Source organism: Periplaneta americana, chromosome 2 (assembly GCF_040183065.1).
Source record: "Periplaneta americana isolate PAMFEO1 chromosome 2, P.americana_PAMFEO1_priV1, whole genome shotgun sequence".
NCBI classification, from domain to species: domain Eukaryota; kingdom Metazoa; phylum Arthropoda; class Insecta; order Blattodea; family Blattidae; genus Periplaneta; species Periplaneta americana.
The window spans coordinates 19,767,124-19,781,321 of record NC_091118.1 but is presented as its reverse complement, the minus strand read 5'-3'; the positions used below and the strand labels follow the sequence as shown (position 1 = coordinate 19,781,321).

Sequence of the window (14,198 nt, the reverse complement as noted above, 5' to 3'; positions counted from 1 at the left end):
CAGTTTCCATACACTATGCAATCACACCTGTATAATTTTTCGGTGAAGGTTACTTATGTTCCTGACACTAGAGAAAATTGTTAAAAATGCCTAGGATTTATAGTATGGAGCAGTGGAAATTGGATGTGATCACTGGGAAAGCTGTAGCCTACTTATGTCCCTGGCACTAGAGAAAATTGTTAAAATACCTTGAAAATGCCTAGGATTTGCCAGCATAGTATGGAGCAGTGGAAATTGGATGTGCACTATATAATGGAGTAACAATTGAAATGTGTTGTGGCTGTAATAAAAGTGTTGAAAATTGGTGTATAGGGCCACACTGACAGTGTGCAATATTCGTTCAATGGCTGGTGGATACTCTATCTTGTCCAAAAGTTCAACTTTCCCTACTATAGCAACATCAGACTTCACAAGAATGCAATTAGATACGATAAATGATTTATTATTAATAACTCATTTCTACTCTATATAATTCTGCAGAAGAACTAGATCAAATAAGGCAACAAATTTTTTCTTCAGCAATTGTGTACTACGGATAGTATAGAGTAGGCCTAGTAAGGACGTGGTTTTACATTCGCACCCAATACTTTTCAGAGAATAATCTACAAATATTCACCTGTTGTACATAGTAATGAAAATGTTAAATGTTATGTTTTATTTAACGACGCTCGCAACTGCAGAGGTTATATCAGCGTCGCCGGATGTGCCGGAATTTTGTCCCGCAGGAGTTCTTTTACATGCCAGTAAATCTACTGACATGAGCCTGTCACATTTAAGCACACTTAAATGCCATCGACCTGGCCCGGGATCGAACCCGCAACCTTGGACATAGAAGGCCAGCGCTATACCAACTTGCCAACCAGGGCGACTAGTAATGAATGTATGTTTCCCCACCATACTGTCAGCACCAGTGAATGAATCACCATTTGAATTTAAAAAAGATTATTAATTATGTCGAAATACAACCTTCTTCGACAATAACCTGTCACCACTGGCATTAAAAATTATTTCTTGGTGGTGCAGTTTAAGCCCCTAAACACCCACTGACCAGAAATTTGTACCTGGACCTCTTGATCAAACTTAAGAACCGGTACTTATATTACATGCCCCAATATTTAAATTATTCCGTTTTTTATACATTTTATCATATTATATTGCTCTCTTTTGTACTACAGTAGTTGAAGTTATGTTAATTTCAAAGCCAATTTTTATCAATATTGTTCATTCTTGTTATTGTTTCTATGTATTGAGTAGGCCTATCCTTTTTTTCTGTATAGACACTATAAATAGAAGTAAATTAAAATCTTCAGTACCAGTTGCAGAAGACACAGCCCTGCAGTATATATTGACTACACCCCACCTCTGGCTACTAGCAACAGGCATCTATAATGAACACCGATCAAAATACCCCTCATTTCTCATGAAAAACAACTGAATAGACTACAGTGGGCTTTATGTTGTCAGCAAACAGCTGGATACATTAAGAAGATTGATTGAATGCCTCACTGGGGAAGTTAGTGTAGAATAAAATCTGTAACTTATTCATTCATTATTAATGCAGTATTTTTAAAGAAAAATGGTACCTTCTTTGTTCCAGTTCTTCTGCAGAATTGCCCTGCCTTACTCTCCAAACATGCTTCGGATTTGGAAGTTACATACAAGTGGTTAAAAATTGAGAAATTGACAAGGCTCCAAGAGACTTGATACTTGGCTATAATACATTGGAAAAAAATTGAGAAATGAGAGTAGTGTCGAGTGTGAGACAAATGCTTTAGTAAAACATATGAAATGGCAACCTATGTCCTTGCAAAAAATGATACCATCTGGCATGTAGTGAACTTTACATTAAGCTTAAATGGAATACTTCCTTTCATGCTATTCTGTCTTTCTCATACCGACCTTAAACCAGTATGTTAAATGTATAATTAATAGGTATTTGTTTACTTTAGTGGCACCAACTGTGGCCAGATGTGAGGAGACAGTAGCGACATTGTGATTAACCTTGTCACAATCCTCAGCCTCCTGTCACTTAGCTATCTCCTCATCTAACTAAACCAATTTAACTTTTAACTCAGAATATCTACAGAAATACACGCTGGCAGATGGTAAAAAACAGAACAACATGATTCTTATGATCAGACACTACCACTAACAAGAGCCAAATATGCTATTTCCATGATGCCATGAAAGTAAATAATTATTACTAATTAATACAGTATGTAACAAACTGGATTGCGAAGACCTCCAGTCAGAAATATATTTCGTATGCGTGAGTTTTATCTTTGGATGACTCACAATCGATCTCTATACACTTGAAGTCGAGACTGCCTATACTTCTACAACGAAAGTACTATCTATTCCACTTTTACCAGGGACATATGCAAGGGGGGGAGGAGGTTTACCGGTTTTGAACCCCTCCCTTTGAACTTAAAAAAAATAGATATTTAGATTTGAATATTTTTATTAATAATTGTTTTTCCTTCACTAATTTTTCACTGTCAGAATAACAGAATCTACATCAACATAAGGCATAGCCCTCCCATCTTGCCTTCAATATAATCCCTATGCTTGGTGCTGTGGCACGTTCGAATTATAAAAATGCTATCTTGATTATAAAGAGACCTACCATCTAGTAACGACCTTGTAATAAAATGAAGCCGACACAACATGAAATTTAATTCGTTGTGAAACATATTGAAAAGGTTGTTTTGGCAGTTCTTCAGTATGGAGATGCACAGTGCAAATCAGTTGATGACCACTGTAGTCAAAAGGGTAAATAAAGGGCTTAGGAATATTGTTCAGGAATGGAAAAAGAAAAATATCACATTAAGAGATAAAAAGAAAGGGAGTTTGACAGAAGAGATGATTCCTCGACTTCAAAATTATTACAGAAAAGCAATTGTTGAGAATGTCCCTAATGTCGATAACATGCAATTTATGCAACATTATGTCATTGTATGTCAACAGATAACAAACCCCAACACTCCAATTATCCTTTCGGTAAAAAAATCTTCATATTTCTATAACAGAGCAGTCGCTAAAGGCGAACCAATTCCGAAACATGACAGTTCGACAATGAAGACTATTTTGAGACCTGAAGTGGTAGCCAAGATCATGCCAGTGTAGCATTGTTTGGCTTCTGATGAACTTCTTAGACGCTGCACTTTAGGGAAACTCAGAATGCCAATGAGAGTCTACATAGTGTAATATAGAAGAAGTGCACGAAAGAGACTTTTATTTCTAGTCACCTCAGTTGTGAGTGAATTCAATGTGGGATGCACAGCAAGTATATCACTGCAAGATGTGGTCACAGGTATGAAAACATCACCACCAGCAGCCTAGAAGATTAGCCATACGAGAGACGGGTGTTGCTAACAGGGAGCAGCTTCTAGCAAGAAGACATTCAAATCTACATTTTATTAACTATATTGGAGTGCAAGAGGTCAAATGACTTTATTGTCAAACGCCTGGCATTAGAAAACAACATTTTATTAACTGGTATCACAGTTCTGTATAAAACCTAAAATACACTGTTGACGGAAATCTGGTAACTTTGCATTTATCTCATCATACTTCCCCATCACACTATAAAACACATTTAATTTTTAACTCATTTAATGTCTTTTATACAGAAGTTCTAGATATGAATGTCATATTTACTGGTACGAAATTCATTACGTACTATCACACAAGCACCATTGTTATTTGCTGCAAATTTGTCACAACTAATGTCTCTTTAACGACATTATGATAAATATGTCAAGTATCCGTAGTTTCAGATTTTTCGCTGCATAAAAGCATTAAGCAAATTGCGCATTTAAAATACTTTTCACCTTTATAGGTTGGTAAAGGATTTTTAAGGTCATGAAGCCGTGCATAACGTTTATTACAAATTTCGCATTTGAAAAGCTTCTCGATTATGTGGGTGGCTGCATGTGTTCGAAGATTGTCGATTCGTGAATAACTCTTCTTACAGATTTCACATTTTAAAGGCTTTTCGTTTGTGTGGGTGGTTGCATGTGTTCGAAGATTGTCAATTCGTGAATAACTCTTTTCACAGATTTCACATTTGAAAGGCTTCTCGTTTGAGTGGGTGGTTACATGTGTTCGAAGTTCATCAATTCTTGAATAACTCTTTTTACAGATTTTACATTTGAAAGGCTTATTTCCTGTGTGAATTGATGCATGTTGGCGAAAACGATCGCTTCGTACAAACCTCTTATTACATATTTCGCATTTGAAACACTTGTCATCGGCATGCACTGATGAATGCTGTCTAAGGTTGCCAAGCCGTGCGAAACTCTTATGACAAACGTTGCATTTGAAAGGCTTGTAACCTGTGTGGGTTAACGCATGTTGGCGAAGATGATCTTGTCGCTTGAAACTCTTTTTACAAACATCGCACTTGAAAAGCTTCTGTCTTGAGTGAATAAGTACGTGTCTTTTAAGAACTGACAATGCAGTAAAGTACTTTCCGCAAAATTCGCACTTGATATCCGTCTTTGCTTTAGAGTTGTCTTTAAATTCACTATTCTCATTTACTTGCTTTTCATTTCTTTGTGCATGCAACATCACACGGGACTGTTTTACAGTCTCCTCACAAACGTCAATCTCTTCTTTCATATCTTCCTCAGAATGCGACTCCATGAGCCTGTAAATCCAAATACTTGTGGTTACATAACTGAAGTGTACTATCACAATTCCACCAGAGGCATGAAAGATCATGTGATTTTACTTCGTTCAATTATTTTCTGTGAAATCTTTCCTTGATGCATACTAGTGAAAACACTTCACATTACTATCATCATTACATTAATAATAATAATAATAATAATAATAATAATAATAATAATAATTTATTTTATTGGGTTATTTTACGACGCTGTATCAACATCTAGGTTATTTAGTGTCTGAATAAAATGAAGGTGATAATGCCGGTGAAATGAGTCCGGGGTCCAGCACCGAAAGTTACCCAGCATTTGCTCATATTGGGTTGAGGGAAAACCCCAGAAAAAACCTCAACCAGGTAACTTGTTCCGACCAGGATTCAAACCCGGGCCACCAGGTTTCGCGGCCAGACACGCTGACCGTTACTCCACAGGTGTGGACAATAATAATAATAATAATAATAATAATAATAATAATAATAATAATATCCACAAACATAAGATATTTACGGTTGAACTAGTCAAAGAACTCACTCAATTTGCTGCCCAGAAAAATATCACAGAACTGTACACTCGCCTGCTATTTGAACCATTGTCGTCTTCTGTCATATCAGGCAAAGAACCCACTTCTACTGCATCTACGTTGCATGATTCTTCCTAGAGAAGAAAAATATCAATGCCATATATAAATATCTAGCGAAATTTATAAGCTTGTACTTGCTATCTGGGAAAAGGAAATTGTACCAGAACAATGGAAGGAGTCCATAATAGTACCTATCTTTAAGAAGGGGGAGAAGACGAACTGTAGTAACTTTCGAGGAATATCACTTTTGTTGACATCGTACAAAATTTTGTCCAATATTTTTTTGAGGAGATTAACTCCATAAGTGGATGAAATTATTGGGAATTATCAGTGTGGTTTTAGGGTCAAAAGATCGACTATTGATCACATTTTTTGCCTATGCTGATGACATAAATATGTTAGGAGAAAATCCATAAGCTATTAGAGAAAGAAGGGAATTTTACTTGAAGCAAGTAAAGATATAGGTTTGGAAGTAAAGCCCAAAAAGACAAAGGATATATATATATATATGATTATGTTTCGTGACCAGAATATTTTACGAAATGGAAATATAAAAATTGGAAATTTATCCTTTTAAAAAGTGGCAAAATTTAAATATCTTGGAGCAAGAGCAACAAATATAAATGAAACTCGGGAGGAAATTAAATGCAGAATAGATATGGGAAATACATGTTATTATTCGGTTGAGAAGCTTCTGTCATGCAGTCTGCTTTCAAAAAGCTGAAAGTTAAAATTTATAAAACAGTTATATTACCAGTTGTTCTTTATGGTTGTGAAACTTGGACTCTCGCTTTGAGAAAGGAACAGAGGTAAAAAGTGATTGAGATTAAGGTGCTTCGTAAAATATTTGGAGCTAAGACGGATGAAGTTACAGGAGAATGGAGGAAGTTACACAACACAGAACTGCACACATTGTATTCTTCACCCGACATAATTAGGAACATTAAATTCAGACTCCAAAAATGCATATAGAGTGTTAGTTGGAAGACCAGAGGGAAAAAGATCTTTGGGGATGCGAAGACGTAGATGGGAGGATAATATTAAAATGGATTTGAGGGAGGTAGGATATGATTGTAGAGACTGGATTAATCTTCCTTAAGATAGGAACCGATGGCAGGCTTATGTGAGGATGGCAGTGAACTTTCGGATTCCTTAAAAGACGTAAGTAAGGAATATAAACATAAAAGGAAAACTGGCACAATGACTTTTTCGGTGAGGAATTTTTGTATTATATCGTGAGTCATACATGCAATATCATTCAAAGTTTCAGAACTATACAGAATGTTGGGGGGGGGGGGGGGGAAGGATTCAATATTTTGGGAGGCAGTAGTGTTCATAAAAAAATCTAAAAAACATGGGTCCTAAAATTAATATCTTCCGAGATAATGACAACAATTTCGACAACCATGGGGGAAGGTAGAGGGGGGTAAATAATAAATATTCACCCAGTAGTAAACTACAGATTTCTTAAAAAGAAGTATCATTTCACCAGAATTCCTTGCATGATGTTCAGGAATCACTAGAATATCTATTGGTTAGTCAATGGAGAGAAAGTTCGTTTTGTTACAATAATTTCATAAATCCCTTCTGTGCCCGAGGTTGCGGGTTTGAGCCCAGCCCAGGTCGATGGCATTTAAGTGTGTTTAAATGCGATAAGCTTATGTCAGTAGATTTATTGGGATGTAAAAGAACTTCTGTGGGACAAAATTCTGGCACACTGGTGACGTTGGTATAACCTTGCCAGTTGTGAGCATCATTAAACAAAACATAATTTATTTTATAGCAATTTCCAAAAACCTCTCACTCCCAAAAGAAAATCTAGGTTCATTATATCTACAGGTTTGCTTAAAGAATAACCAACATTCATATCAACAAATCTAAAAAATTCCTTCATTTTCAACCCATGTAAACATGGTTTAATAATTGTTGTGGTCATCCTTGGAGAAGTAGCAGTTGCCGTGCTAACAGTTGGATCTATGGTTTGCAGAAGAAAACCTGGTTAAGGGGGATGGAATTAAAAGGATGGTAAAATCCTTAGCAAGATTTCTTTTGGGACGAAAAGTAAAGCTGTTGGTAACATGTCCTAGATAATTACACTAGGTACCATACGTAAAAAACCCTGTTCCAGATAGAAGGGCTTGAGGGAAAAATCTGTTGCTCACATTGAATTTCCATGCTATGCAACTACAGCAGTTGAAATCACTACTGGGTGTTCATTTCAAAGTGTGTCAGGACGCCACTGTTGACGAGTGAGCGATTTGAAGTGAGTTTCAGCCTTTGTATCAGAGAAGTTGCCTATTAATCAAGGCGTTCAATCTGAACTTGAGAACGTGTATGGTATAACTTGAACGTCGTAGCAACAGATGGCGGTCTGTACGGTCTGTGTGCTACCATAACCTCTTTCGAACTGTGTTTTGCGCGGTCAAGTCATATGCAGGGTATTTGTTATCATCGGTTGCGTACGGAAACATTCCACAACATAAATCAAATGCTCCGTGTCCATGTTGACCGTCGAAATTAATGTCAACAAATACGTAAGTAATCGTCTTAACTCTCTCCACATATCCCGACAGTAAGAAAAAAACTCACCTCAGTACATGTTTCGAAACAGTTCACATTCCTGCCACTACCGGCATTACCGTACGTATCAGTAAGTACACTTCTGAATGAACGCCGTACTTGCTAGGCAACTTCTCTGGCACATAAGTAATACGCCTCTGCGGAAGTGTAGGAAGATTGAATTCTCTAGGCTCATCGACTAGCCACATGATGGCATACAGCGAGTCATGACACACTTTGAACTGAACACCCAGTATTAGTAGGTACAGTACAATACTACCTACTACTACTGTTCTATGTAGTATGTTTAATTCAGTAAACCAATATGCAGGCAGCTTATGGCTGTGGAATACACATAAAAGAGAGAAAGAAAAGATTATAAATTGAATATTAATGATCTTTGTTAGGTATAAAATAACACTCAATATTCCTCCTCCCCCAATTCTGTACCTTGAACATGTCCACTCTGAACAACTAATCATGATAAACAATAAATTAGGCTTATTTGTCTTTAAAATACCAGTACCAGTAAATACAACGAAAACTGACAAAGAAAAGTTCTCTCTGCGATAAATAAGAAATAACCACTAAACATCAAGTCTTCTCGTCGACGAACCTATGGCAATGAACATTACATCAAAGCTAAACATATAAAACAAACTCACCTCAACATCACATTTCAACACTGAAAATGTAGCAGGAACATCATTTGTTTCACATTTTATGTCTGATGTGACATCACAGCTATCAGGAGGTTCCACCTTGATCTGATTTACATCCAGATCCAAGAGATTCCTATCCTGTGTATTAAATATAGACAACTGAGTAGGTTTTATTTTTGCAAACATGATCGGAAAATAGATTTCATATTCATTATAAAATTATAGAACATATGAAGAGTCCACTGCAAGAATGATGGATGTCACTAGAGAGTTACATGGCATTAACACTGATAATAATTGTAAAGTAATGAATCGGAAAAACACAGTTAAGCTTTGAGCGCTAAACATTTCAAACTTTCAATCGCTTCTCCTGCAAAATGTATTCCAAATGACATCCATCATTCTTGCAGTGGACTCTTCATATGTAAGTTACTCGCTTACCATAGATAGGGGATTCTTCTCGTCTCCTTTCCTGTCACTCTGAGGATCCAATGGGTCAATATCAGGCTCTGTTTTAATAACATCCATGAGAACTGAGAAAGTAAATGAATATTTGTATTAATTATATGAGATAATGACAGATGCATCACAATGTAGTTAACACTGAAATCAGAGTCAAAATTTCGTGTCAGAACATGAGAATAAAAGAGCTCCCCTTTGCTTGTAATTCCTCTACGCAACATCTACGTACATTCTACAGTACAATGATGGACCGAAACTGAATCCACGAATTCTAGGAACAAAGACACGTAGTCACAGGTTCGCCATCCACGGTTTTCACCAGCACCACAAATCTATTTCACCAGCCTACTACAGAGTGTACCTGCAGTTTGTATAATAAACGCTGCTAATGCTACCACCTACCAGTTTGCAAAAAAATTAAATCAACGTCGTTTCAACCGCACCGTATATTATTATTATTATTATTATTATTATTATTATTATTATTATTATTATTATTATTATTATTATTATTATTATTATCCGGTTTAAATGTAAATTTATTCAAAGGAAGAAAATAAATCTGATCCAATCCACAGTGAAACCAATTAAAAAACGTAGAAATTTAATTTTCCACATAGCACATGAAACTGGATTATTTGTAATCTAAAGATGAAGATATTTCACATAATTATTTATAAAATGTACCGTGACAATACACGTAATTAGTGTACGAGAAACTCATAAAACAAATCATTTAATATTCACTAATATCTGTAGGCTATATAGAAATTAAAAAATACTTAAGAGTTCCGTATATTTTAATGAGATTCTTCCAATGCTTGCCAAATACCTAATCGTAGGCCTATTAAGACGGGACATTCCGACCCGTGCCATTTAATCTTCCACGAATTATCTAGCATCTTAACATAATTACTGTTTTCAAATTTATTCTTCTAAGTAACAATGTCTATTTATTTTGTGTGCACAAGGTTCGAATTTTGAAGTAAGAGCAAAACGAAGGAATCCGTGTTCTGAAATTTATCCGAAATTTTCAATCAGACATGTATTATTATTGTATATATTCATCACCATGATCTCCGGCATTTGTAACTAGATTTTATACTTGTTCCTATGACACGTTCGTAAATCTTTCATAGACGTCGTTCCAGACCGCATATAACAAATAAAATGCATTTGGATATCTTCTCTTTATACAATTCCTTTTTACAAGAGGCGCCAAGACCAACAACGACCAGTTCTGAAAATGACCCAAAATAGGTCGCAACATGTTAACAAGGTACGTTAAAATTTAACACAAGAAAGTTCTTATCATACATATTCCGAAATTTCATTTTACGCAAGTTGCAACCATGGCCTACTAGAAAGTAGAATTACACGTAGAGAAGTGGTATAAATCCAGTTGGCCGTGGTAAAGCAATACAAAACGCGAGCGACTTTCAACAAAAGCAAATGGATAATTTGAAAGAAACTGTAAAACGTTATCAGACAGAAGTCAGAGAAACGTATAATGTTTGCGGCGGATCTTACAACAGATCAACAATAGGGAAGGAAGGTAAACCCAACAGAAAATTTTTTACTATTTTATTCACCGATAACGAAATGAGTCTTAAATTTCTTCAGGATGTAGGTCTTCTGAAAAGTTCTGCCAAATGCAAAAAATGTGGAAATAAAATGAAATTTAACACAGAACGAGAAAAGTGGGCATGTTGGAAACAGAATTGCAATACTAGATTAACTGCAAGATACGACTCATTGTTCAATAAGAGCAACTTAACATATGGAGAAATCATCCATCTGCTGTATGAGATTCTGATAAATACACCCGGAGATGACATAAAAGAAGAATATAATTTTGATGACCATACTTTAAGTCACTGGAGATCACTTATAAAATCTGTCTTGATTTTCTATGTAGAAACGTCGTCCAAAGAAATTGGTGGTCCAGGGAAAATCATTGAAATAGATGAAGGCATATTTGGGAAAGAAAAATACTACAAGGGTCATTTTGTGGAGGGACAGCAGGTGCTTGGAGGAGTTGAACGTGGTACTGGACAGTGCTTTCTAGTGCCAATAGAGAATCATAATGAACAAACTCTGCTAACATTGATCAAGACTTGGATAAAACCTGGATCAACGATTATGGCGGACACTTGGAAGTCATACAAGAATTTAAGCAAACATAGTGTCAATGATCTGAAAGTGAATCACTCGATAAAATTCGCGAAAGAATTATCTACTGCAGAGGAAAACACAAATGAGTCAAACTGGCACCACGTGAAAGCTTCACTGCCCAAATACCACCAGAGGAAAAGCGCTTTCACAGGCAACCTGGCGACCTACATCTTTAACAAGGAATGCAGTTCAAAGGAAGAAAGCAGAATAGTAAAATTCATTCACATAGTATCATCTATCCAGTTGGATATTAATGAAGAAAAAGAGGAAGATTGATAATCCCAGAGAGTCTCATAACCACTGTGCTGCAGCACGAATATCTATGTGTGAAGTATGTTATAACGCAAAAATTGTGATATGTGATGCAGCAGGGAGTGAAGAAAATAAAAAAAAACTAACACTTTGTCGTGCCCCATGCCCGATCACAGGTATGGCATATAATTTGTGTTTGTTCCTACCGTGTATGATGTGTAACATAGGCCTACACGAAATATGACTGTGACTCTTGAACGATAAAGGGTGTATGCTAACAAAAAAGCTAATGGAGAGCAAAGAAGGGACGTACATTGCTGTTAATCTATCCTCCATTTGTGATAATTTAGGGCCTCGGGGGGGGGGGGGGGGAGAGAAGGAAAGAAAAAAAAATGGCTGAAAAACTGGCATCACTATTTTTTCAATGAATTAGAGTCAGCTGATTACAAGCCAAGAACTATCTTGACATGACACATCCATGGGGTTTCTAGCAATGGCTGCACCTCATATTGAGAAACAACACACTGATGAGGGAACCGATACCTCAACATTTGTCGTGCATATTGCGATCTTAGGCTATTTGCTGCGCACCAAATACCTGAAATATTCTACCACCACCTCTCAGTAGACGATCAGATGGAAACTTTTGAAGCATTGATTTGTGCAGTGAAAGGCAATAATGCAAAGGTAAGTACAATAAACTATAGTGAACTGTATATTTTAAGCATATTGTCACTACTTAGATTTCGGAAATTCAGACAATGTAGCTAGGGACAGAACCTCGTATAAACAAACACGTGCATCCGATATGAAGGTAAGAGTCAGGTCTAGCGAAAGTGCCATCACTGCTTGAACACTTTGTTGATATCAGACCGGGCTGAGTAAACTAAACAATACATAAGGTACAGTATGTACTGGGTGTTCAGTTCAAAGTGTGTAATGGCTCGCTGTATGCTGTCATGTGGCTAGTCGATGAGCCTAGATAATTCAATCTTCCTACACTTCCGCAGAGGTGTATTACTTATGCGCCAGAGAAGTTGCCTAGCAAGTATGGCGTACTTACCGATATGTACAGTAACGCTGGTAGTGGCAGGAATGTGAACTGTTTCGAAACATGTACTGAGGTGATTTTTTTCCTTACTGTCGGGATATGTGGAGAGGGTTAAGACGATTACTTACGTATTTGTTGACATTGATTTCGACGATCAACATGGACACGGAGCATTTGATTTGTGTTGTGGAATGTTTCCGTACGCAAGCGATGATAACAAATGCCCTACGTATGACTTGGCCGCGCAAAAAACACTTCGAAAGACGTTATGGTAGCATACAGACTGCCATCTGTTGCTACGATGTTCAAGTTATACCGTACACGTTCTCAAGTTCAGATTGAACGCCTTGATTAATAGGCAACTTCTCTGACACTAAAGCTGAAACTCGTTTCAAATCGCTGACTCATCAACAGTGACGTCATGACACACTTTGAAATGAACACCCAGTATAAGTAAACAAGTTTATTATACAGATTTCTCTTTTTAAAGTTTATGTGTGTACTTTTCTATGAACTGTTTAAAAAAGGCTTATCTATTTTATGTCGTGGAATGTTAGCGCTCACCATTAAGTATTTCGCTGACCTCAGGAAAAAGCTCTTGACTGCCTGTTTGAATTGTACCAGTATTGACAGGAAGCACACACACATTACGAATCCTCCTTAGTGTGGATCTTATTACTCCAACTATAAGAAATCGTTCAGCATGATTTTAACAGCAATCGCAAATGCAAACTATGAATTTATAAGTGTCTATGCAGGAACTAATGGCAGAATATCAGATAGAAGTGATTTTTCAAACACTAAGTTCTACCAGTGTCTCAGAAATGGAACACTGAGTATTCCAATACTGACTTTTCTATTAGGATTTGATTGCCTTCGTCGCTGACGATGCATTCCCCCCTTTCAAACCACCTCATGAAACCTTACCCTCAGAGAGAAATGAATAAAGAAAGGTGTTCAACTATTGGCTATCACAAGCTAGGGTGTGTAAATGAAAATCATTTTGGACTTGTCAACTCTCACTTCAGTGTACTGCTGAATACAATAAATTTAAGCCACGAGAGATCCACCAAGATTATTCCAGTATGCTGCCTTTTCCACAATTTTCTTGAGATAAAAATTACGCGCTATATCAGGGATATACTGGCATGTAGAATTTGTCACCTAGTTTCTGCAATGAAACTGCAGTTGTGTTTACATACATACATACATACATACATACATACAAATGGCTTTTAAGGAACCCGAAGGTTCATTGCCGCCCTCACATAAGTCCGCCAGCGGTCCCTATCCTGTGCAAGATTAATCCAGTCTCTATCATCATACCCCACATACCCCACCTCTCTCAAATCCATTTTAATATTATCCTCCCATCTACGTCTCAGCCTCCCTAAAGGTCTTTTTCCCTCCGGTCTCCCAATTAACAGTCTATATGCATTTCTGGATTCGCCCATACGTGCTACATGCCCTGCCCATCTCAAACGTCTGGATTTAATGTTCCTAATTATGTCAGGTGAAGAATACAATGCGTGCAGTTCTGTGTTGTGTAACTTTCTCCATTCTCCTGTAACTTCATCCCGCTTAGCCCCAAATATTTTCCTAAGCACCTTATTCTCAAACACCCTGAACCTATGTTCCTCTCTCAGAGTGAGAGTCCAAGTTTCACAACCATACAGAACAACCGGTAATATAACTGTTTTATAAATTCTAACTTTCAGATTTTTGGACAGCAGACTGGATGATAAGAGCTTCTCAACCGAATAATAACACGCATTTCCCATATTTAT

At 36.8% G+C, this 14,198-nt stretch overlaps 1 protein-coding gene across 4 annotated transcripts; it reads right to left on the bottom strand.

Annotated features, from left to right (window-relative positions):
• Positions 1 to 3,472: 3,472 nt before the first annotated feature.
• On the bottom strand, positions 3,473 to 10,278 carry LOC138715297 (zinc finger protein 676-like). 4 transcript variants are annotated; one of them, XM_069848081.1, is made up of 5 exons: positions 10,251 to 10,278; positions 8,913 to 9,004; positions 8,475 to 8,609; positions 5,245 to 5,324; positions 3,473 to 4,651 (listed from the first exon to the last, which is right to left on the bottom strand). In XM_069848081.1, the coding sequence occupies exons 2-5, from the start codon at positions 8,997 to 8,999 to the stop codon at positions 3,760 to 3,762; spliced, it is 1,194 nt and encodes a 397-aa protein (XP_069704182.1). In that variant the 5' UTR covers positions 9,000 to 9,004; positions 10,251 to 10,278; the 3' UTR covers positions 3,473 to 3,759. The 4 variants fall into 4 exon arrangements, with proteins under 4 accessions (XP_069704182.1, XP_069704176.1, XP_069704191.1 ...); XM_069848075.1 differs by lacking the exon at positions 10,251 to 10,278 and adding an exon at positions 9,163 to 10,234; XM_069848090.1 differs by having other exon boundaries at positions 5,202 to 5,324; positions 8,913 to 10,263.
• Positions 10,279 to 14,198: the final 3,920 nt, after the last annotated feature.

Excerpts from the sequence above, each read along its gene's own strand:
- LOC138715297 (XM_069848081.1), bottom strand. The coding sequence starts at position 8,999 with ATGGATGTTATTAAAACAGAGCCTGATATTGACCCATTGGATCCTCAG. Across the intron at positions 5,325-8,474 it reads TGTTGAAATGTGATGTTGAG|GAAGAATCATGCAACGTAGA; the intron begins GTGAGTTTGTTT and ends TTTCTTCTCTAG. Across the intron at positions 4,652-5,244 it reads GACAATGGTTCAAATAGCAG|GCTCATGGAGTCGCATTCTG; the intron begins GCGAGTGTACAG and ends TTGGATTTACAG.